The sequence below is a fragment of the Papaver somniferum genome, unplaced genomic scaffold, assembly GCF_003573695.1.
Source record: "Papaver somniferum cultivar HN1 unplaced genomic scaffold, ASM357369v1 unplaced-scaffold_133, whole genome shotgun sequence".
In the NCBI taxonomy this organism is placed as follows: domain Eukaryota; kingdom Viridiplantae; phylum Streptophyta; class Magnoliopsida; order Ranunculales; family Papaveraceae; genus Papaver; species Papaver somniferum.
The window spans coordinates 16,974,921-17,001,776 of NW_020622492.1; the positions used below are offsets into that span (position 1 = coordinate 16,974,921).

At 38.2% G+C, this 26,856-nt stretch overlaps 1 protein-coding gene across 1 annotated transcript; it reads right to left on the bottom strand.

Annotated features, from left to right (window-relative positions):
- Nucleotides 1-20,090: 20,090 nt before the first annotated feature.
- LOC113333642 lies at nucleotides 20,091-20,999 on the bottom strand. The gene has a single exon (XM_026580065.1). It carries the CDS (start codon nucleotides 20,997-20,999, stop codon nucleotides 20,091-20,093), a length of 909 nt encoding a protein of 302 aa, XP_026435850.1.
- Nucleotides 21,000-26,856: the final 5,857 nt, after the last annotated feature.

The window sequence follows — 26,856 nt, forward strand, 5'->3', positions numbered from 1 at the left end:
ATCAAGAACTAATAACCAACTGGCACTAGTTTTTGAGTTATAGGTGAAATTTTGATTAATTATAAATTGATGACAAACACACTTTATTAGAGGTTTACTATAAGGAGATCAGTGTGAAAATAAATTATTATCAAATTATTGCGCTTTGCATAGTGCTAGGCAACTTCTTTTGTTATTTACATCCTTAGGTTAAAGCGGCAGGTACAAAAGAAGCGCAAGGAAATGGTCAGTTCAATCCCTAATTGTCGTGTGGTCGCGTATCGAGATTAGCAAATGGTTTCACCAGGAAGGCATATTCTCAGCAATCGACGTGCAATGCACGTGTATTCTACTTGTACCTATAGGGAGGCGAACTTATCTGCAGATGGCATGGTGAAAAGTGGTTGTTTTCTTAGCAATGAAGAAGGTTTACATTATGATGGAAGACCTCATTTTTTGAATTCATTTGAATATCCTAATGTTGCTTATTAGATTCAAGCAGTTTACAAGTTTTTGGGGTTGTTGTGACCTCTATTCATTATAAATTTTGTTATCTATTATTATAAATTTTGACTAATCAATTTATTATTTTTTTTGCATATGTCCATTGTCAAGCAATTTAACAAAGACATGCATCCTGATAACACTCACATGATTAGTCGAGGTTCAAATGTAAGTAAGTGACCATTTCGTCTAAAGGAAGATGATAAAGATGTGTTGGGAATAAAATTCCCATATCTAAGTACTTTTTTTTTGGTAAGTCCGAAATTGTATTAATAAATAACAAAAGAGTTACAACGTAGGAGAAAAGAAAAAAGGTAAAAACGTCCCGAAAAACTTAAAACCTAAATAAATCGATAATAAGATACATGTGAATATTGCACAGAATTAATAAAATGAGACATATCATCATAGTTTAATCCCTCTCCATTTTGAAGAAGGCACCCCACACTTTGCTATGGCATCCGCAGAAAAGTTAGCTTCACAGAAAGTGTGCTCAAAAATATTGTTTTCATATCTTGCACGAACAGCAACCCGACGACTTCGAGCAAACCAAGGAATAAAAATTAAATCAGAAGAGAAAACCTGAACTGCACTCCACGAATCAGACCTGATTCTGATCCTATTAAAACCCCACTTTAGAGCCCATTCAAGACCAATAATAATTCCATTAAGTTCAGCCAAATAGGTGGTAGTGACACCTAAACCAATGCACATAGCCCCCAAAACTCTAGCTCCACTATCACGAGCAACAACACCAGCCCCAGCAACTCCCGGATTTCCTCTTGCCGTACCATCACAACAAATAAGAAGTTCATTACTCTCCGGTAAAGACCAAAAACACTCAACTGGATCCTTAACATTTTTCACTTCAAATCTGGATTGCGATACTCATGTCGATGGTGATGGTGTATAAATATGATATCTGTATATATTCCTGTCATTAGGTGTTTTTATTGTTTGTTAGGTAAATACTTGACCTTTGTGTTTCATTTTATGGATGATTGAAGTCCTAAAAATTTAATCTTTTACGATTTAGAATCATTGATTTCACCATTTGATCATTCTGTAGAACTTCACAAAGCGTTTACTTATGCATTTCAGAATTTGATATGTAGGATATGCTAAGTTGCACTTACACTTGGTGGTGCATGTCTATAAACAACTTCAGAGCTTCCCTGCAGCTTTTGTGGAAGCAGCATATCTCCAATTTGATGCAGGGAGTGTTGCATCATCACTCTTTTAAACTGCAAAGCGGGGCTAAGTAAATGTTTACTTACGTTTCTTTTTATTAATTATGCATTGCACCACTTTTTATGCAGTCTGATCTTCAGTACCTTTGTTTGTGTTATTGCCTGGAATTAGAGGGTCGTATCCGTGTTTAGATGTGACTTAAATTACTTACTCGTTCAATTCTAACAGGGGTGATAGATTTCAAGCCTATGATGGAAGTGCAAGGCTGCAAATTATGCCATTTGAACTCTTTTCATCTTTGTTATCTGGGTATGCACTTCAACGTGTTTGTGGTGCTTGAGAGGATGACGGGATTTTAAAAGTGGCATCAACAACAACAAGAATAAGCTTTCCTTCCTATTTGGTAACAAGAACTAATAACCAACTGGCACAAGTTTTTGAGTTATAGGTGAAATTTTGATTAATTATAAATTGATGACAAACACACTTTATTAGAGGTTTACTATAAGGAGATCAGTGTGAAAATAAATTATTATCAAATTATTGCGCTTTGCATAGTGCTAGGCAACTTCTTTTGTTATTTACATCCTTAGGTTAAAGCGGCAGGTACAAAAGAAGCGCAAGGAAACGGTCAGTTCAATCCCTAATTGACGTGTGGTTGCGTATCAAGATTAGCAAATGGTTTCACCAGGAAGGCATATTCTCAGCAATCGACGTGCAATGCATGTGTATTCTACTTGTACCTATAGGAAAGCGAACTTATCTGCAGATGGCATGGTGAAAAGTGGTTGTTTTCTTAGCAATGAAGAAGGTTTACATTATGATGGAAGACCTCATTTTTTGAATTCAGTTGAATATCCTAATGTTGCTTATTAGATTCAAGCAGTTTACAAGTTTTTGGGGTTGCTGTGACCTCTATTCTTTATAAATTTTGTTATCTATTATTATAAATTTTGACTAATCAATTTATTTTATTTTTTGCGTATGTCCATTGTCAAGCAATTTAACAAAGACATGCATCCTGATAACACTAACATGATTAGTCGAGGTTCAAATGTAAGTAAGTGACCATTTCGTCTAAAGGAAGATGATAAAGATGTGTTGGGAATGAAATTCCCATATCTAAGTACTTTTTTTTTTGGTAAGTCCAAAATTGTATTAATAAATAACAAAAGAGTTACAACGTAGGAGATAAGAAAAGAGGTCAAAACGTCCCGAAAAACTTAAAAACCTAAATAAATCGATAATAAGATACATGTGAATATTGCACAGAATTAATAAAATGAGACATATCATCATAGTTTCATCCCTCTCCATTTTGAAGAAGGCACCCACACTTCGCTATGGCATCCGCGGAAAAGTTAGCTTCACAGAAAGTGTGCTCAAAAATATTGTTTTCATATCTTGCACGAACAGCAACCCGACGACTTCGAGCAAACCAAGGAATAGAAATTAAATCAGAAGAGAAAACCTAAACTGCACTCCACGAATCAGACCTGATTCTGATCCTATTAAAACCCCACTTTAGAGCCCATTCAAGACCAATAATAATTCCATTAAGTTCAGCCAAATAGGTGGTAGTGACACCTAAACCAATGCACATAGCCCCCAAAACTCTAGCTCCACTATCACGAGCAACAACACCACCCCCAGCAACTCCCGGATTTCCTCTTGTCGTACCATCACAACAAATAAAAAGTTCATTACTCTCCGGTAAAGACCAAAAACACTCAATTGGATCCTTAACATTTTTCACTACAAATCTGGATTGCGATACTCATGTCGATGGTGTATAAATATGATATTTGTATATATTCCTGTCATTAGGTGTTTTTATTGTTTGTTAGGTAAATAATTGACCTTTGTGTTTCATTTTATGGATGATTGAAGTCCTAAAAATTTAATCTTTTACGATTTAGAATCATTGATTTCACCATTTGATCATTCTGTGGAACTTCACAAAGCGTTTACTTATGCATTTCAGAATTTGATATGTAGGATATGCTACGTTGCACTTACACTTGGTGGTGCATGTCTATAAACAACTTCAGAGCTTCCCTGCAGCTTTTGTGGAAGCAGCATATCTCCAATTTGATGCAGGGAGTGTTGCATCATCACTCTCTTAAACTGCAAATCGGGGCTAAGTAAATGTTTGCTTACGTTTCTTTTTATTAATTATGCATTGCACCACTTTTTATGCAGTCTGATTTTCAGTACCTTTGTTTGTGTTATTGTGTGGAATTAGAGGGTCGTATCCGTGTTTAGATGTGACTTAAATTACTTACTCGCTCAATTCTAACAGGGGTGATAGATTTCAAGCCTATGATGGAAGTGCAAGGCTGCAAATTATGCCATTTGAACTCTTTGCATCTTTGTTATCTGGGTATGCACTTCCAACGTGTTTGTGGTGCTTGAGAGGGTGACGGGATTTTAAAAGTGGCATCAACAACAACAAGAATAAGCTTTCCTTCCTAATTGGTAACAAGAACTAATAACCAACTGGCACAAGTTTTTGAGTTATAGGTGAAATTTTGATTAATTATAAATTGATGACAAACACACTTTATTAGAGGTTTACTATAAAGAGATCAGTGTGAAAATAAATTATTATCAAATTATTGCGCTTTGCATAGTGCTAGGCAACTTCTTTTGTTATTTACATCCTTAGGTTAAAGCGGCAGGTACAAAAGAAGCGCAAGGAAATGGTCAGTTCAATCCCTAACTGTCGTGTGGTCGCGTATCGAGATTAGCAAATGGTTTCACCAGGAAGGCATATTCTCAGCAATCGACGTGCAATGCATGTGTATTCTACTTGTACCTATAGGGAGGCGAACTTATCTGCAGATGCTATGGTGAAAAGTGGTTGTTTTCTTAGCAATGAAGAAGGTTTACATTATGATGGAAGACCTCATTTTTTGAATTCAGTTGAATATCCTAATGTTGCTTATTAGATTCAAGCAGTTTACAAGTTTTTGGGGTTGCTGTGACCTCTATTCTTTATAAATTTTGTTATCTATTATTATAAATTTTGACTAATCAATTTATTATTTTTTTTGTGTATGTCCATTGTCAAGCAATTTAACAAAGACATGCATCCTGATAACACTCACATGATTAGTCGAGGTTCAAATGTAAGTGAGTGACCATTTCGTCTAAAGGAAGATGATAAAGATGTGTTGGGAATGAAATTCCCATATCTAAATACTTTTTTTTTGGTAAGTCTAAAATTATATTAATAAATAACAAAAGAGTTACAACGTAGGAGATAAGAAAAGAGGTCAAAACGTCTCGAAAAACTTAAAACCTAAATAAATCGATAATAAGATACATGTGAATATTGCACAGAATTAATAAAATGAGATATATCATCATAGTTTAATCCCTCTCCATTTTGAAGAAGGCACCCACACTTCGCTATGGCATCCGCAGAAAAGTTAGCTTCACAGAAAGTGTGCTCAAAAATATTGTTTTCATATCTTGCACGAACAGCAACCCGACGACTTCGAGCAAACCAAGGAATAAAAATTAAATCAGAAGAGAAAACCTGAACTGCACTCCACGAATCAGACCTGATTCTGATCCTATTAAAACCCCACTTTAGAGCCCATTTAAGACCAATAATAATTCCATTAAGTTCAGTCAAATAGGTGGTAGTGACACCTAAGCCAATGCACATAGCCCCCAAAACTCTAGCTCCACTATCACGAGCAACAACACCAGCCCCAGCAACTCCCGGATTTCCTTTTGCCGTACCATCACAACAAATAAGAAGTTCATTACTCTCCGGTAAAGACCAAAAACACTCAACTGGATCCTTAATATTCACTTTTCTGTGCTTGACTCTAAAATAATTTATCACACGTAAATCATCTGTGGTATTAATCATATATCTCTTCATGCGACAAGAGTACTCATGAACTTGATTAAAAACTTTCTTCCAGAAAAGAGTCCAACTTACTGGTTTGTTGTCATAGACGAAACTATTTCTAGTCATCCATAATTCCGACCCCGTCACTAGGATAGCAAGTAACCAAACATCTTTAAAGATTAGACTCATACCTTTAGCGTGTTTGTAAGCCGTAGGAAGATGGGGGTGAGGAAATAGATCAAAAATTTCTGAAATCCAAGACCAAGCCTTGACAGCAAAAGAACAAGACCACGAAATATGCTCAAGTGATTCTTCATATGCGTTACATAAACAACACTTATTAACTACTGGAATTTTTATTCTAATTAGAACCTTGTCCAAAGTTGCGCAAGCCCCTCGCAATAAATTCCAATTTCTAGCTGCCAGGGAAGGATGAATAATTAATCTCCAAATTAGACTAGCTCCATCCAGCTTATCAAAACATTTACGTGACAAATTCTTGGCAGAACTGACCGTGAAAGTTCCCTTATAATTAGGCTTCCATACTTTGTAATCATCTCCCCCCATCGTTCTTGGCAACTTATCCACATTAATACTAAGTACAATACACACATTGTTGTACTCGATAAAATTTCGTATCCTCAGGGAACTTGTTAGCTAGATATAGCTCAGCGCCAACGCAACGTCATTGGAATGGTACAATGAATGTAATCATGTACTTAAAAGTAACCATTGACATAAATTTGTTTTATCCCTGCAAAGACATAAAAAAAAAAGAATGCTAAAGGAACTGCAATCCAAAAGTTGCTGATTATGAAGATGAAAAGACTAGGGTACCCAAATATACCTCAATCTAAAAAATTTCCACCTATAAGTCCTTTCTCCGAAAGTGATTGTCTATGGACTGAGTCGAGACAATACAAATAATTGGTTCATACTCCGTGTGATCGTCTATGGATACAAGATCGAGACAATATGACAACAAGATAACTTGTGTGATTGACTATGGATACAAGATCGAGACAATACAACAACGAAGTATGTTTACTTGATAAAAGGTTCGGACTTAACCAAACACAATAGGATTGCTATCAGGTAAATAGGAATTAGCGTTTGTGTATTTTACTTCTAATTATAATAAAAAAATTATAATTGCGGAAATAGAAAAGTAAAAGACTTAGCAATTGTTAACGAGGAAACCGCAAATGCAGAAAAACCCTGGGACCTTGTCAAGAATTGAATACTCTCAGGATTAATCCACTATACAAAATCTAAACCAACTTCGTATAGTTGAGACGAAGCAACTAAACCTATAATTCACCTAGTTACGTATGTATCCCTGCGCCTCCAACTTGAAATAAGTCACGCACTTGGAACAATTCTTTTGTTCGTATTCCAAACAGTAAAGGAACAACAAATCTGTTCGGTAACAACTCTTTTCAACCAAGTGATATGAGTTTGACAAAAGGCTCTTCCGTTTATCCCAATAAACTCCTTTGTCAGGTCCATAGATCTATCCAATAACAATTACCAAAGTAATTGTTAAGATTATGCAATCAATACTTTTAATCACAAATAAACGTATTGGTGCCGATCTACTCAACTAATCAATCAAATCTATCACAAAGATAAACTGATTATAGTTGGATCCTTTTCCAGCCGAAACAAGTATCGTGCACACCAAAGATTATGAACCCAAGTATCTTCTTTGTCTTCAAATCTTCTTAGAACTTCAATAAACACCTGCACACAATCAACTTGAATATCTTGTGATCAATCACACACAGAACGGAGTCTGTTAACAATGGATTATCACAAGACATCTTTAGATATACAAACAATATAAAGATCCCCGTCGAAACTTCGATCTAGTTTGAGTGAATCTTATATCAGAAGAGAAGATTCTCAAGCATAAACAAACTAGGTGCAATCAAAGTTCAACCACCGTTAGTCAATCAAATGAATCGAAATAATAAACTTCAATTATCTAGTTTCCCACCAATGGTACTAATAGAGCTTCTCAATCCCAAAGAAGTCATTAAACTGAGCGGCGGTAAGAGATTTCGCCTAATTAGGTTACTTTCCTCTCCGAATAGGTGGCTCCACCAGTAACAATTTAGTTGGCTCTGTGGATTAGTTTGCTAGAAATGCAAACTTCATTATTTATAGACCAAGGAAGTTTGGACACCAAGGAATTTCCAAAACCGAATATTCTCAAAGATATGCAATAAACACAAAATCGGTTTTCATAATTCCTGGAAATGCTCTGTCCAATTAATGACCGAAATCTCAGTAGAAAATCTCCAACTAGTAAATGCACATTACTAATTTTTATATTTTAAAGATATGCATTTTAATTGCTGGAAATTAAAAGCATATAAAGATTAAAAACCTTAATTAAAAGATTCTCAATTTATTTCGATCCGGGATTCTCCTTTAGCTATTAAAGAATATCTTTGAACAATAAATGATAAGAATTACTGCACATGTTCAAAGTATGTCGACATCTTTACTTTGTAAATCCCTTTTCATATTTACAATCTTGGAACCGATTTTCCACACTTCCAAACAAGTTTAGAATTGGTTCATCTGACTTCCAAGAACTATGTGATTGATTATCCTATCAAATCAACATTAATGGGTTTCACGGTTCCACTTCAACATAAATTTTAGGTTCTACCTCCAAGTGGGTACTAAGATTGGTTACACTAGTTACCATAAAATGGATAACTAAGTACTAGGATCGGTTACCACTTCTTATGGTAAAACTTGTGATCGGTTGACCAAGTTATAGGATCGGTTACACCAACTTACTAAAACTTGTTAAACCTCTTACAAGGATCGATTACACTCTCTCTTGTGATCGGTCACACTTCTTACTAGTATCGGTTACCAAATGGCTAGTATTTAGTCACATCAAATTCAAGATATCGATCTTACCATCTCAGGTAATTACTTAAGATCGGTTTCACTAATAAAAGTCATACCAATACAAAAATCAGGCCTTGTGAATAGTTTTACCAAGATACATAAACAAGTTATGAGCGGTTATACTAAACACACATATTGGTAATTCAAAAGATTTTCAATGAATAATAATACCAATAAGCCTAGCGATTTCCCTTTCGGTTTACAAAACAAGTTTATGAATTTACTTCCTTTAAACGAATGTAAAACATTGTTTCCTAGGACAAAATCTTCACCCATACCCATACATAATCACAATAGCATTCATATGATTATGTCGATGTCTTATATACGAAGTTCAAAAGATAGACGTTATACTTCGTATTGTAATTCCTTAATACTATGTCTAACTAGAGTACAATCATTCACAGCTTCGCAGTTATGTTTTCAATATGCACGACTTGAAAGATACGTTATGGAATGAAACAGTTCAAGTCAAATATTACTAACCTCAAGTGGAAGGATGATGTCGTCGTTTAAGCTTCCTTACTTCTTCACATTCTTCAAGTCTTTACGTAATACTTGTAATGTCTCATATCCTAATACTTTCAAGCTAACCTATACGAAGTTGACTCTAGTAAATAATCAAGCGACTCTTTAAATGAGTTTTGGTTCACTAAAACTTGACATACCAACGCTTGGCGGGTTCAACCAAGCGATGCTCTAACAATCTCTCCCTTTGTCAATTTTAGTGACAAAACTCTTACATCATACAAATAAAAAAATTACAAGAATTCATTACACGTACGCTTGATTCCCAAATTCAACATCACAATAACATGTATACATTCAATTCATAAATGCCGTTATTGGCATTATAATAACAAAGCTAATACTCCCCCTAAAAGTAAGATAGGTAGATTTTCAATCCGCACGTCTTTGTTATTTCCATCATCATATGATATGTTACTCCCCCTTACTCTATGCTTTCACCCTTTCATTAGATAAACGTCTAAGCGCCAATATCATTTCCCTTAGTGATACCAATCAATATAAATCAATACCAATATCAGTTGTTTACTCCATATATTTCTCCCCCTTTTGTCACAAAATGACAAAGAAATGAAAAAATAAAGGACAAACCGAAAGGATCTTGCAAATCTTAAAATAGACTTGCAACCTATAGAGTTAAGCACGAGGGTTCCACACACCATTTTTGATAACTAATATCAAAACCGATACTACAAAGTAATTTTGTTCTGATATGTTACCAAGGAAAAATTTGCCCGAAGCAATTTTCCCTAATAGTTTAGAAAACCAAAAATCGACTAAGCACCTTAGTTCCTTTGCTAAACCGATTGTAAAAATACAATCGCTTGTTCGATAAGACCAAAATAAAGGTCATAATTAACTCTATTTTTCTCATCAGGCTCTAGTTATTCTCATCAATAACTTAGACCTTTCACTTTTAAACAAGACAAGTACTACGTTAGTTAACTAGAATTTCTTGTTAAGGCATTCGATTAGACTTAAATAACCGAAACCTCCACTTTGATAAGTCTAACTAAGATCAGAATTAACTTAATTTCTCTTATCTAGAATCGAATTGGACTAAACAATTCATCCCGAAAACCTTTTCTTTTGTTAAGCCATAAACAATTCATACAAACCAGATAAATCAACTTGCATAATTATTTACCTCAACCGGAAGCAATTGAAACAACATAGACACTAAAGTACTGCAATCGCACCGAAATTTCGAAATCCTAAACAATTGATGCCAAATCATAAAGTCGTCAATGCAAAGATCTGCATCTGCGCCATAGACAAGTGAATAGGGAGAAATTCCAGTAGAGCATCTAGGTGTTGCCCGATATGCCCACAGTGCCATGGGCAGTTGTTTGTGCCACGACCAATTGTTCGTGCCACGTCCGAGGATTATCATGTACTGTTCGACTGAGAATTCGAATTAAAGTCTTGTTGGTGTTATCGGCTTGCCCGTTCCCTTAAGGGTAGTAAGAAGTAGAGAAAACTTGATTAATTCCATATTCTTCGAGTAACTCTCGTACTTGCGGGTAGTAAGGAGTAGAGATTGTCAGGAAAGTTTCAGTGTTGACGCCAACACCCTATGGCCAAGACTGAGTTATGCAAAGACGCCAATGCAAAGATCACAGATTCTTCATATCTCCTGCCAAAGGTTAGCCAAACTTTCTTGACAATATCTTCATCACTTGCTGTTTCGATTTTATCTTTGTCTGTCACCATCTCATGCTTACCCCGCAACAATGCCACTGTTACGAACTCAGTAGGGGACTTAATGTTGATGGTGGTTTTTAGCTTAGGGTTATAATTGTAAAACCTTACATCTAATGTGACGTCACTCTGTAAGGAAACGGAGCCATGAGTGTCAACCTCTTCACTGGCACATTTATTGAGCAACTCAATACTTTCTTATGAAATTTACCCAGAATGGTGCATGTAGCAACAATCCCAGGCATTTTGTAAATTTTGGCACCTTACCTACACTCAGTTAATATAAGTTTCTTTGAATGCTTTCTATGCTATGTTCCTCGGCTGAACCCTTAATGTTTATATGGAATGACAATTTTTGTTCACTCGCAGCAGAGTAGCACGAACTTCCAAATATCAAGGATAAGGTCTTTGCATAAGGTATTCAATCAGAAATCATGATGCTCTCTGGCAACGAACTTAAAAGAACTCTATGTCAACACATAGAATTCAATCAATTATCCTGACTAATTTGCAAAAGTTAGGGTTTTGCGCCTTGCGCAGTATATCAGACCTTGCTTGTCGAAATTATGCCTAGGCAAACTAGGTAATTAACCCTCCACGTATTAGTAGATGCAAAATCTTTCCCAGAATCAGAAAACAAAGAGCCGTAGGATAGGAGCAGCAACAAAGAGAGGCGTGGACATGCCTTAGGCCAACCGGCGCCATTTTCCATTGGCCAGGCCCCATCCTAAACCGACCCTATTTCCCTCGACCAATCAGGTTACCTTAAACTCGCCACACGCACATAAGTTGTGGCTGGGCCCATACTTGCCGGCCCTATTTCCCATCGACCAATCAAGTCGCATTAAACCCGCCACGCGCACCAAAAGGGTGGCCACGCCCATGCTTTCATTGACCAATCAGGTTGCTATAAACCTGTCACAGCTTTAAAAAGGTTGGAAATTGTGTCAAAAGGTTATCCTACTAAGTTGTCTTCCCAAAATCATTCCAACACGCCAACGGCATGTCAAACATGCCAAAAACAAACATGGTAGGCGCACATGCCAAACGCGCATGCCAGGCGCACATGCCAAACCGCGTGCAAAACATGCCAAAAGCATGCCAATCGCACACGCCAAACAGGCATGCCAAGTGCACATGCCAAACGTGCCACCTACTGCATACTACATGCCATATACGCTAATTATGGTTTCGATATGCCAAACCCTAATTTAGGCAAAGTTGTCGCGCCAACCGAGCCAAACAATGTTCCACAGAACATGGGAATCAATGTGGCCATTAAAACTGATGTTGCCACACCACGTTTGAATCTAACACCAACATGCCAAAAATACAGCGGTCGTGGCTACGCCAGGCGCCGCTTGCACCATCGTGCCGCTGGCATGCACAAACTATGCCAGCCATGCCGCAACGCCACTAGCATGCACTAAAGGCGCCACTATTCCATCGTCAGGCACCAACGGAAGGTAACCACAATCAACGGCTATCCTTCTCCATGACATGCAATCTCAGCCATCCAAGTTATCCACCAAACTAACAGACTTGTGGCAACTTTTAGGCGACCAGACTCCTAAATCTAGTGGCTATGGCTACGCCAGGTTCCACTTGCACCACCGTGCCACTGGAATGCACGAGCCATGCCAAGCCATGCCGCATTTCCACTTGCATACACCAAAGCGTCATTGTGCCATCATTAGGCGCCAATAGAGGTATCCATACTCAACGGCTACCCTTCCTCATGATATGTAATCTCAGCTATCCAAGTTCGCCACCGAACTGGCATACTTGTGGAAAGTTTTAGGCGACCAACCAAGACGAGCCTACTAGCATCACATACTATTTTCCTGTGGCAAGCCTCTTGATTTTAACTTTCCGCATGTAGCAAAGTGCTACATGTTTTCCACGAAAACACTCGAGACATCAAATATGTCACAAACTGGGGGATACTCATTAGGGTATTGGTCTGGCGGTTGCGTGCAATACGCCCGTTACAAAAAAGTGTCATAAAGATGGGCGGTTAGTAATGGCAAGAAGTAATGGTGTAACTGATCCTTCATTATGGAAACATAATTCCTGACGTTACATGTTACTCCATTCTTCCACTACTCAATCGTTTCTATTTCCTACGAGACCAGGGTATGTTTTATTACGACTTGTATAAATAGGTTTCACCTATTTCCACCAGACAACAGCTTTTGGTCGGAGAACAACACAGTATCCAGAAATCACCTGATAGCTTTCCATTCTGCTAGCCATTTCTACTTTCTGATACAAGTCATAAACAACCACACCTTCAGAATCAACTATTCTGGTCTCAATAATTTCTTCGCTTCCCTCCCTAAGACCAACCCTTCTCCTTCACTTTGTGACCGAAGCAAGCCTGGAACAGCCATTTCTTGGTTTAGGCCAGGATGGTACATATTGATCTCTCGAATCAAAAGTACTCCCATGCAGGTTTAGGGTCTAGACTCGTTTCTCATCCACACACACAAAATTACCAAAACCGGCAGAAGCAGTTTTCACCATCAAACAACTCCATTCATATGGTTGACCAGCAGTTTAGAGTCGCCTTTTAATTCCATATGCGTGGCTTTTGCTCGTTTGGCCAACGAAGATCCTATGATAAAAGCTTCATATTCCGCTGAATTAATGGTGCACTGAAATTCCAGCTTGAAAAAATGCGAAAATACTTCACCAGTTGGAGACACTAGAACTACGCCCGCTCATCCAGTATTATTGCTAGCACTACACCATATTCAGGGTTTAGTAACTCACTATTTCAGTCACAAAATGGGGTTGTAACGCGCCCGAGCTATTACAAAAGAGGGTGTACAAATTTTCGTAACCTACATGTTGCCGTTACGAATTTTGGGTTGTGACTGATTTAGTAACAGAGGATGAGCCGTTACGGATTTAAAATTAGTAACCATCATACGACCGTTTCTAAATTTTTAATAGAGTTACGAATATATTGACTAAGTCTACGTTGACTGACTTCAGTTTTCTGGTAAAATTTTAGTAACCAGATATTTGTCGCTACTAAAATTTTACTAGGGTTACTAATATTTTTACCAGGTCAACGTTGACTGACTCATATTATCCTGGTAAAAATTAGTAACACTTTTTTGTCGTTACTAATTTTTTGGTAACTGAAAAAACTGTCAGTTTTCGTTGACCTGGTCAAAATTAATTCCCACCCATTTTATTTTACCTTGCAAGTACCATATCCCCTGGATTATGTTGTTATTCAATATAATCCAATTCAAACATTCATTCACAAGAAGTCATTCAAACATTCATTGTTTCAACATTCAACCATTCATTCATTCTACATTGGAAAGAAGCAAAAAAAAAAACTGCTAAGTATATGATACTTGTGTTCATGGTGAGTTCAACTGTCAGATGATTCATAACTGCTAAGTATAGGCAGATGACTCTTTTACCTGAATCCACTTGTTTCTTTATTCAATATCTGCTTGTCCTCAACATTCTTTATAACCACTTCGTCTGCAAGCAAGTAAATAATACATTTAGAAATAGAGTTTCGCAAACCCTCGCATACCATATTGACACAAGACAACATTTGAACTTAGTATGTTGGATTCACAAGATAAGAAACAAGTAATACACAAGACTATGCAAAACTAGACATTATGCATTCTACAAGATTTGGTGTAACATAACAGTTGCCATTTTATCAGTTGGAAGTAATCACCCTAGGACGACATGCACTTTGTGAAGCTAGGATGCAGTTAGCTCTCTGCGGCTATTAATCATAGGTGTAGCTTCTTCACAAGCATTCTTAGCTGAGTCTGGTTCCTTTAACGTCACCTGCATGTATAAAAATACCAATGACACAAAATTAGCCATGATTATGATTGACAAAAAAGACGAGTTGAAGATTCATTTTTACGCTATTGCAAATAATACAATGAGGGTCACAGTGAGTAGAAAAACTACTGAGTTTAGCTCGCACAAAAAACAGCATCAGCTGCAATTCATTCTACAGCTCAAACATTTATTCTCCATTCAAAAGAAGCAAAATGAGTAGTAAAACATTCTTCATTCTACAGGTAAAAGTGAGTAGTAAAACTGAAGGTTAAAATGGTTCCGCACGTCACATTTTCTTCTTCTTCTTGACATCAAAGACATGACATAAAACAAATGCGCTGCATGATGAGATATCACTTTGACGAAAAATTGGAATATGTCTTGCATTGTGATGATAACCTAATGCCTAATGTCTAATGTTTATTTAAGATTAAAAACATTTTTTATTTTACAGAGACATGGTTGTGCACGATGTCAAGAAGATCACAAAAGAGACTTACCAGATGAAGGTAACCAACAACATAATCCAACAACAATTCGATCATTAAGTGTTGTACCTCGCAAGAATGTGTAAAACTGAAGGTTAAAATCTTAACTGCAGTCGAGCATAAACAAATCAAGTAATACTATATCCATGAACAAGCAGAAACAAATAAAGTAATTACCAGGGATTAATATTGCCCTGGTGGCTCCTATTGCTTCAGCAAACCATAACTGCAATCACCTGCACAACTAAAAAAACATACATAGCAACAAAAACTATACTCATACACAAAGTAAAATTCACAAAAAGATATATCAAAGTCATTCTCAGTTAAAATTAGTACTTCCTTATGCACATTTTCATAAGAATCTCCCTTAAGCACAACTGCATCAGAGTTTACCTATGCAAAACATCATATGGTTACATATCAGTATGTTCAGCATACATACAAAAGTGTGAACATTAGCAAAAATAGAAAAAAGGATGGCTGACATAATAGCAAAAAGCATAGGCTGATGGCTGAGATATCTTCATCATTTCAAAAAAGACAGATAGACCCTTCTAATCATATCGGACACAGAATATTGGATGAACCACATAGCCACCAAATCCAACTTCTTGAAAGGTCTTTACAAACTTGTTAAATTTTATGGTCGGTTCATCTGGCAATAATATGAGGTCCACCAACACCTTTGCATGATCATCGGCTACAGGTGATCCGTGAGCCGTACGTCCAAATTCACCGCCGAAAAATCGACCAACAACAATGGTCTCATTATTCAAGTTCACCAACGAACATTTAACCCCATCAGAGCGTACTGCTAATCCAGCTTCATGTGGAAGTGACTGAGAAGGTGAACTATTCTGGCCAGCTGAAGCAGTCTGAGCAGGTGACCACGCAGGACCATGTTCATTATCGAAGTGGTTTGAGGAAATATATGATGCTTGTCCAGATTGGATGTCCTGCAAAATGTTACATAAGGATCCAAAGCTTTGAAGCAAAACCTCCATCTTTCCACTTAACTGCTTCACCTCATGTTTAAGATCTCCATCTTTGCACTTCAATTCAGCAACTTTGGCACGCGCAGGAGCAGAATAATCATACTGTGTACGAGAAATAGGACCGACAACACGAACTCGTCCCATATGCTTTAATCAATGCATCCAGTTCATCCACAGGTTCACCAGCATCTAGTTTTTCCTTGATCTCTTTTTGCGCCTTCTTAAGCTCATCCTGCAATGTAGAGAACATATTGTAATCCTAGATGGATTGAACAAATTAGAACAATATACAAACAAAAACAAAGCATAACATGACTCACATAGTAGAGTTGCGCACTAGGTAGAATTTTCCCACCCTCTTGTGTATGAGTTTTAATCCACAAATAAGAGGTGGTGATCTCAACTCCAGGATTCTCGCTCTCCTAAATTAACAAATACGATAAGTGATTAGAGGTGGTGATCTTAAAAACTACATGTTAACAAGTTCAGCGACTACTCCATTACATATACAATATCTTAAAAACTAATCTTAACAAGTTAATAAGTTCAGCGACTACTCCACTACAAGATGTAGAACTAAAATCAAGTAATAATTTGAAACTACAAGTTATGATTCCATGTACTATGAGGTGATATACATACCATTTAATCTTTTACCATACTATGAAGTTTGCGACCAGAAGTATGAGCGTAATCATATCTTTTCCTTTTCTTCTTATTCTCTTCTCTGCTTTTCTGTTGGGCTTCCTCTTTTTCATTGTCACAGAATTTTATCCAGTCCTCTTCTCTTAAAGTTGGAGGTATATGAGCGATCCTTTCTTCATAGGTGTTATATGAATCATGGTAGTCTTTCCTCAGCGCCCACTTGTATCTCCTCCATGTAGGAGCCATCCTCTTTAAAAAATTCATCTTACAAGTATCCGGTAATCGGTACGATGTCTGAAAAAATAGAGGTTCAGTTCTAACCAACAATTTGACATAAATCAAGATAGCGCAAGATAAGTATTTACCAGCAATTCAGTCCAGACATCATCTTTGTAGTTATCTGGCACATCCTTCCAAGTTTTGTAGGAGACGGGAATATGAGCGCGAATCAGAACGCCCTTCAGGTGGCCGACCTTAGTTGCACTTTTCGAAACAGGAAGTCCATTTTCATCTACCACCACTTCTGCCATAGTAACCTGTAAAGTAAGATTTACCAAACATCCATGTGTATAAGATATGTAACTTAGTGACATAGTGCAATTGATATGATAGAATACAGAATCAAACTTCATACAAAAAAAGAACCTTCTAAAACTTCACAATTGATAAAAAAAAAGTATCGCAATCAGAAATACAGCACACAACTTGCAATGACGACAGACATGATTCTAAACTAGAGCATCGACAGATAAAAGTTTTTCCAAGCTCTCATTGTCAGTAAGAGATGACTGATAACTAGTAGGGATCTCTAGTTGATCTACTGCGCAAGTTAACTTTTGCTGTGAATTCAAAAACAAAAACTATTCCACTTCATCAAGATCCTTTGAATAAAACACTTGAGTCGCTTCAGATGCACGAATAAACGGCTCACCCGTCACTCTCTTAGTGATTTGCATCTTAGAAAAGTTGACCTTTGTTGAGTTTGAAACTGGATCAACTTTGCACCCGTTATTCTTATCTTCAACTTTGTCCCAATCACAGTAAAAAACAACTTCCTCTAATTCCATATAATTCAACTTGATAATCTGTTTAATGACACCATAATAGGTAATTTCTGCTTCCACCAAATTTTTGTCAGTTGACTTTGCTCTATGTCTCGTAATGGCTTTCATAGACACACTATTTTTCTGTGTTACGAAACCCTCCTCATAATCATGACAGACGAAAGCAAATCCATTGGCTTGGTACTTTTTATACGACTTCCCCTTGAAGAGGGGTCCTTGCACTAGTCGCCAAAGTATTGATTTTGTCTCTTTGGATTCTATCAACTGTAAGAGAACATTGGTGTCAATTTCACAACAAAAACCACAATAAGTTGGGAAATAAAGCAACTCTGAAGCTAACATATATATAGTACCTCTTCGCGTAACCACAAGAGAAAGGTTTTTGGCCCATTCTTGGAAGAAAGATTTTCTTGACTATTAAAATTGTCGTTGTTCACATATAAATCATACTTCCTACAATCAAAGAACAGTCCAACGACAATTAGATCGACAATCCAATAATTAAAAAACATCTAACAACTATGAAGTTAAAAAGTTGTACCTCTTCCATTCATCTATTTCCACATACTTAGACACAACCCACCTACGAGCTTGCTGAAACTGTACTTGAGTTAAAGTCATAGGTTTGGCAGTACTCAAAGGAATCTCATCGGAAAATTCATCATCATCATCTAGAAAGGCCTGTCGAGTGTGTTTATGAGTCCCACCACCATCATTTTATATGTCCTCCATATTGTACAAGTTGGCTTCTCGCAACACATATCCTCTTGCAATGCATCCATTGATGTACCTTCTGTTCCGCACCAAAACTTTGTAACCTTTCATTAACCTACAAATATCGTTCAGAAAAGTAGAAAGTTCAGAAATGATAACAAAACACTCAAGTTACACATTTAAAAACAAGGTAACTAAGTTCTGGTAATTACCTCTCAAATGGATACATCCATCTAAATCTGACAGGACCGCAGATCAAATCTTCGTCAGCTAAATGCACCATCAAGTGGATACTTATAACAAAGAAGGAAGGAGGAAAGTACTTTTCCAATACACAGATTGCTTCCACAAGAGCATCTTTTGATTTTAAAAGTTGATCTCTGTTAATAACCTTTGCGCACAAAATTTTGAAAAACAAACTTATCCGAAGAAGGGAAATTCGCAGATCTTTAGGTAATGAAGGGGATGCATGAACTAGTAACGAAAAAAAATGTTGCATAAGGACATGATAATCATGAGACTTGAAGTTCTTTAGATCAGGAGGATCAACACGACGCTATTGCAAAGATTGGAACAAAAACCAGTTGGCACCTTTAAGTTCTTCAATGTAGTACAAAATGCAAGTTTATCTTTTTTTCGTCATTGCAAAAGGATCATCTTACATTGTTGCTTTACCAGACACATCATTCACTTTCAACCATAGCTTCTTTTTAAACCTCATTACTTCCATATGTCTGCGCGCATTAGGACCATCCTTTGACTTGTTTCCAGCCATGATCATGTTAACAAGATGCTCAGTTATGTTTTTCTCTGTATGCATAACATCTGTATTATGTCGCACCATATTTGAACTCCAATTTGGCAGATCATAAAGAATAGATCTTTGAGAAAATAAGGAGTGGTCATGAACCTGAGCATCAGCATCAGCTTCCCCTTCAGGTACTCTTTTACGTTTCAGTTTACTTGCTACCGATGGTTGTTTACCCTTACCAACCTTGGTTCTGATATTAGCTACAATCTCTTGAATCTGAAACCCTGCCAGTAGCCATGGTGCTGAACCGTGCTCTACCCCTCCCGGGAAATTGGTTTTATCATCTCGATACTTATGCTTTGATGGAAGCGATCTTCGGTGTCCCATATAATAAATCTTCTTAGTGAATGGAAGATGTTCAGAAACTGTTCCTTCTCCACAAGTTGGAAAAGCATAGTAACCATGAGTGACACATCCAGCTAAAGTCCCTAATGCCGGGAAATCATGAATAGCCCACAATAATCTTGCTCTCATCAGAAACTCGGTTTTAGTGAAAGAGTCGTATGTGATTACACCTTCATTCCATAATTGTATCAATTCCTCTGTTAGTGGTTGCAAGTATACATCTATGTATTTCCCTGGTGATTTTGGACCCGATATGAGCAAACATAGCATTGCGAACTCTTGTTTCATGCACAATGAAGGAGGCAGGTTGTACGGACAGATAATTACAGGCCAACAGCTGTGACTAGAACCGAAACATCCATTTGGGTTGAAGCCATCAGTTGATATCCCTAATGTTACATTCCTTGGTTCCTTAGCAAAGTCAGGTGAAAAATTATCTGCACATTTCCAGGCGGAAGAATCGACTGGATGACGCATAACATTTTCATCTGACTATGCTCTGGAATGCCAATACATTGCCTCTGCTATCCATGGTATGTTATAGAACCTTTGCAGCCTTTTTATCAATGGAAAATGTCTTAACGTCTTGCGAGCAACTTGCGTAAGCTTCCTATCGTCATTAAATACCTTCTCATACCTAGGTTCTTGACACACATGACACTTAACCAATGATGCATGATCCTTCCAGTATAAAATACAATCATTTATGCATGCATCATAGGTTATGTAGTCCATCCCCAGTTCCGGTATCAACTTTTTTACATCATGGAACTTACAGGGTAGTGTACTTCCATCAGGAAGTAACTCCTTAAACAATTCTAAGATTGCAGTGACACCATTGTCAGAAAATCCATATTGGGTCTTTATGTTGTTTAGTTTAATAGCAGCACACAGTGGTGTCTTTTCCTTGGGACATGAAGGATATAAAGGTTCTCTAGCACGCTTATAAAAATATCTTTTTTTCTTGCTACTACTAGTTCCATCATCTTTGTGAACCCTACTATGTACGCCAACATTCTCATCTACACTACAAGCAGGATTAAACTTCTCAGCAAAACCTTCCACATTCTCAGCTGAATTTCCTAGATTGTCAACTCCAATTCCTACGTTTTCAACTGCAACTCCTACACTATCACTTCTAGGTTTATCTTTATGTGACTTTTCCCCATGGAAACGCCACGTTGTATAGGTCAACTGAACACCATTCTTGACCAAATGATAATCAATTTCACCTAGAGATAGAGGTCCTTTACCATTCTTACAACTGTTACAAGGACAGGAGAACTTCGTTCTGCCACCACCATTTTTGCGCACAAACTCTATGAATGATCTTACACCTTCTATGTATTGAACAGAAGTACGCGCACATTTCATCCATCCTTTATCAAACATTGATGACATGTTTAATACCCTACAACTGTAATAACTAAATACTATCTATGTTAACATTCATGCAAAGTACTAACCATTTTAACCATACTATTAAAGCAATATCATCAAAATGTCAATAACTACTAACTTAAAGAGAGGACGACTCATTACCAAAAGACAATCAAAAAAGATATGTTATTCAAGTTCAAGCTCAGGTCAAAAAAAGCTCCCATGATCAAGACGTGGTTACACAGGGGACTTGCACATATGTATTTGCAAGTTTCCCTTAGCATATGATTCAACAAAAATCTAGATTCGTGTAAATATTTCATCAACAAAGAGTGTTCAAGACTACATGAATTGCTCTGCACCATTTATATATTCAACACACAATACTTAATGGATAAGGGAAGCATATGATTCAACGAAAATCTTGCTTCGTATAAAGTTATCATCCACAAAGAGTGTTCAAGACTACATGAATTGCTCTGCACCATTTATATATTCAACACACAACACTTAATGGATAAGGGCAACAAATCATTTTATAGATCACTGAACTCTGACAATCACTGAAAACACTTATCTTGAAATTATACATCTAGCATAGAAAACATTTGAACTTCGACACTCACTGAAAACAAGTCAAAATCGAAATAATTAAAAACCCAAATCTCAGTTACAACCAACTGACCTAAAAATTAAACCCAATGAATAAAACAAAGGCATGAAAATGGATAATACCTGGGTTATTGTTTCACAAACACCTGCAGTAAAATAAATCCCAGATTAGTGCTTCTACCTGCAGTAAAATAAATGAAAATCATTAAAATCAAAACCTATTATCAAAACCCTAAAAGAAAGATGACCTAATTATCTTGCAGAGGTATCAAAACCCTAAAAGAAAGATGACCTAATTATCAATCGTGCAGAGATATCAAAACCTAATTATCAAAACCCTAAAAGAAGATAACCTAATTATCAATCTTACCAAATAATTACTAGCGGATCTAGATGGAGGTTAATGACAGCAAATAATGCACAACAGAGAGTAGTTGAGATGGAGTTAAGAAACTGACATGGAGACGGAGAAGTAAATGGAGATGGAGTTTGGGAGAGAAGACTGAAGAGAGAAAAGAAGATAAGGTTTATGCGGTGTAGGAAAAGGGGGAAAAATGTACACACTCTTTTCACACGATGCTCAGGAGGGTGTTACCGAGTGTTACTCTGCACACAGTTCTTTCACACGATTTTTTCGTAGCAGTTACTAATCGTAACCCGGGATGGGCCGTCACTAAACTAGTAAAATTTCGTAACTGAGTCATGGCCGTTACTAAATTTTCGTAACTGAAAATTCCGGTCAGGAATTCGTAACGGCTACATGTTGTTTACGAGTTTTAGTTACTTTTTACAGAATATGGTGTAGTGTAGGAGTGGCGGAGCCGTCGAAATACAGTAGCCACGCTTCTTCTTTGACAATAGAGATCTCTGGAAATTCCTCGGGAAGGTCTTCATGCAGTGTGGTGATACCTTCTCTCGGGAAGGCTGCTAATAAGTCTGTTACTGCTTGCCCTTTAATAGCTCTTGGGGGAGCGCATGTTATATCAATCTTTGACATTTGGAGGAGCCATTTGGCCATCCTGCTTATCAAGGAAAGTTTTGAGAGAGAGAAAATTTGACAGGACCGGCTTTAGATATCAGTACCAATTTTTTCGACAGCAGATAATGCCTAAATTTTTGAATAAAGTGAATTGGGGATAGGCACGCTTTTTCCGCGTTAGATGTTTGAGTTCAGCATCTCTCAAAGTTCGACTGAAATAGTATATATGATGTTAAATTCCTTCATCATCTTCTTGAGCGAGGAGAGCCCCAACAACAGCATCGCTGGAAGCAGTGTATAGGCACAATGGTCTTCCTTGGATGGGAGATTTCATGACGGCTGGAGATGACCATATTTGTTGGATTTTCCGAAATGCTTCTTGTTATAGCACGGTCCAAACGAAACTTGCTCCCTTCTTCAGCAAGGGGGTGAATGAAGCAATAAGCTGGGATAAACCAGGTATAAAACGTTGAATGTAGTTTACCTTGCCCATGAAGCTCTGGAGTTCTTTTACAGTTCGCGAAGACGGCATCATGAGAATGGCTTAGGTCGGCAGTCACCTTGAATCCCAGAAATTTTCCGGAGGAGATACAAAAAGCACATTTCAAAGGGTTCATTTTTAGTTTGTACTCACGACAACTTTCAAACACTTGCCGTAGAACCTCCGTGTGAGCTGCTCGAGTCCTTGATTTGACTACTATGTCGTCTACGTAATCTTTGACTTTCTTGTGCATCATATAGCGGAAAATTGCAGTCATGGCGTGTTGGCAGGTAGCACCAACATTTTTCAAGCCGAAAGGCATCACATTATAATAAAAGTTTCCGAGAGGAGTTCGAAAAGTTGTCTTACTTGCGTCATGCTGATACATCTTTATATGGTTGTAGCCGTTGTATCCATCCATGAAGGAGAACATGCCATGTTCATTGGTGGCGTCTACCAGCATATCAATGTTAGGAAGAAGAAAATCGTCTTTGGGGCAGCATTTGTTCAAATCCCTAAAATCAACACAGCACCTAATTTGACCGCTTTTCTTCTTTACAGGAACCACATTGGCCAACCAGGTAGGATGGTGAATGGTTTTAATGAAACCGGCGACTAGTAACTTCTGAATCTCAGTCTTGATTTGTTCCTCTACATCGTGTTTGAAATGCCTTGGAGATTGCTTGACTGGTTTGGATCCAGGTATTATATATAGATGATGAGTGACCAGTTTTTCATCCAAGCCAGGCATTTCCTCGAATGTCCACGTGAAGACGTCTTGATATTCCTTAAGAAGGTTCATAAGTTTTGCACGTTCATATGCACATAGAGCCAAGCTAATAGAGACAGGCCAGGGATATTCTTCGCTTCCGATGTTGACATTTTTTAGTTCATCTGTGGTAGAGTTGGTGCCATCTTGTAACTGTCATGGAATGTCTGGTACTTCTTCGCCTGGCTTGTCGTTATGATTGCATTCCATTGGGCGGAGAGACTGGATGATAGTCTCCCCTGCTAATTGCTAACAGCGGTGTCGATATACAATTTTCCCTTTTCATCATGACTTGCAACCAAATCCTGCTCCCTCTTGGTATGAGGATGAGCCGAATTTCCATTGAATGAGGGAAGATTGGCACGTCCTGTCAGCGGAGGTGTGCCATGAGATCTGTCCCCTTTGTCTAGTGATGCGAGCATGTCCTCCTCCTCAATCAATGTCCATGTAGGGATTGGAGTGCACTGAAACTTGCCTGATGAGTCTCGTGAATTTTCCCTTGGCTCGAACAGCTCCACGCCACAAATTGGTGCATAAGGAGACAACGATGCATGAATGGGAACAACTTCTTCATTCAGCACAGTTTTTAGGCACTGGTGATATGTTGAAGGGATGATCCTGTTATCATGAAGACATGGTCTTTCCAGTATCATGTGGTAATCCGGATCCTTCTCTATTACTTTGAATTTCACCTTCGACTAGACTGGTCCCACTAACAGATTCATATTGATGTATTCATACGTGCTGGTTTGGTTTCCTTCGAAATCTGTCATTATGGTAGGTTGTCGTACGACTTTACTTGGACGCACCTTGGCTATCCTAAGGGTTCTAAGAGTAATGACGTACGAGGATACTCCCGTATCAATGAGAGCCCTTTTGAATTGTGAATCCTTGATGCATGCGGTGACATGTAGAGCTCTGTTATGACCCTCTTCTGTCATCATGTCATTTTCAGTAAATGTAACATTGTTGACGGACATCTCTGACACTTTTGAAGCCTCTGGATGTGAAGGATCCAAGCGTGTATCTAGGGTTATTTGATTGATCGCAGCGAATGTCTCCGCTCGCTGATCCTTTGAAAGGTGTAGAAGCTCGCATAAACTTTCTACCAAAGAAGCTGCTTCCTGGTCCACTAGCCTCTGGTTGGTAGTGAAACTGTTGATTTGAGTATGATATCTGGGGCGTCAGTCCCCAGTGTTGGAATTTCTGGGACAGGGGAGCCGCTCCAATCTGATATCAATCTGATAAAAAAATTGAGTATGTCGTTTATTGTCTCTTTTATCAGGTCCATGTTCCTTGTGTGGACCTCCTGAACTCGCGCCAACTCGATCAATCTTGGGATTTCTTCATTGGACGCGCCATTGGGTGTAGCCTTGGGAGGAGAGATATTGTCATTTGCAAGATTCTGGCCGGAACTTGGATTTCTAAGACCGACCATCCTTTTGAAAATTGGGGTTGCAACCGAGAGATTAATCTCCCACTGTGGTCGCCAGTTATTTTGGGGTAAAAACTGTTTCTGCTGGTTTTGCTAAATTTGGGTGTGTTGTTGAGAAACGAATTTAGACTTAAAAAAATTTATTGCACGGGAGTACTTTAGATTCGAGAGATCAATCTATACAATCCTGGCCTAAACCAAGAAATGGTCATTCCAGTCTTTCTTCGGTCACAAAGTGAATGAGAAGGGTTGGTATTAGGGAGGGAAGCGAAGAAGATGTTGAGACCAGAATGGTTGATACTGAAGGTGTGGCCGTTTTATGACTTGTATCAGAATATGGAACTCTCTTGCGGAATGTAAGCTATCAGTTCTTTGGTGTTTTTCTGGATATTGTGTTGTTGTTAACCAAAACTCTATTTTTTGGTCGAAATAGGTAGAAACATATTTATACAAGTCATAATTGAAGGCACCCTGATCTCATAGGAGGTGGGAGTGGTTGAGTGATGGAGAAGTGGGGTAATGTGTAAGTGCCAGAAACCACGTCCTTATTATAGGAAAACGGGTTGGTTTACACCCACTACTTATTGCCGCCACTAACTACCCGCTTTCCTGACACTTTCTTATAATGGGCGGGTTGCACGCCGTACGCTGTAAACCTCCAGACCAATACCCTGATGAGCATCCCCCAGTTTGTGACATGTTTGATGTCTCGAGTATTTTCGTGGAAAAAGTGCAGCGGATTGCTGAGTGGGTCTTGTGTGCAAGACTTAATTATTCTGATCAATCGTGCGCCGGCTAGGTGGCGGATGATCATGTTGTGACAAGTCAAGCCATGGAACTTTCCGTAGGAAAATTGTGTGTGAACGTGAGACTTATTACGGGTCGGTCAACTCTGTTGTGAAGTTGGACGGCCATGATTGTAGTTTATAATAAAAGGTGGCCGTTGATTATGGACACATCTTGTTGGCGCCTGTCAGTGGCATAATGGCGTAATGGCGCCTGTCAGTGGCATAATGGCATAATGGCGCCTATCAGTGGCATAATGGTGCAGTGGCGCCTGCCTAAATTAGGGTTTGGCATGTCGCAACACTAATTAGTGCTTGTGGCATGTGTCCTAGCGGCCCTACCAAAATTAGGGTTTGGCATGCGGCAACCCTAATTAGCGCGTGTGGCATGTGGTGTAGCGGCCCTTCCTAAATTAGGGTTTGGCATGCCGTAACCCTAATTAGCGCGTGTGGCATGTGGTCGCGACACGGTGACGTTTTTTGTGCATATGATACCATGGCCGCGTCAAAGGAATTATGGCAAGGCCATAATGTGGGACGATCACAGGCGCAAGGATAGCCATGGGTGGCCATGGCATGGCGCCTTTTTTAGGATTTTATGGGTCCCGCATGGCTCGTGTCATGTTGTGGGGCCAGAGTGACGTAATTTGGGCCACGTCCAGAAATTAGGGTTTCGACTAATGGCATTGAAGCAAAAGTTGTGTTTTGATCATAAAATCCTAATTGGGGTTTGTTATGGCGTTGGCCACGATCAAAAAAGTGAGTTATCACGTAGATGCACTTGTTGTGGCACATTGGCATGCCAATTAGAACGTTG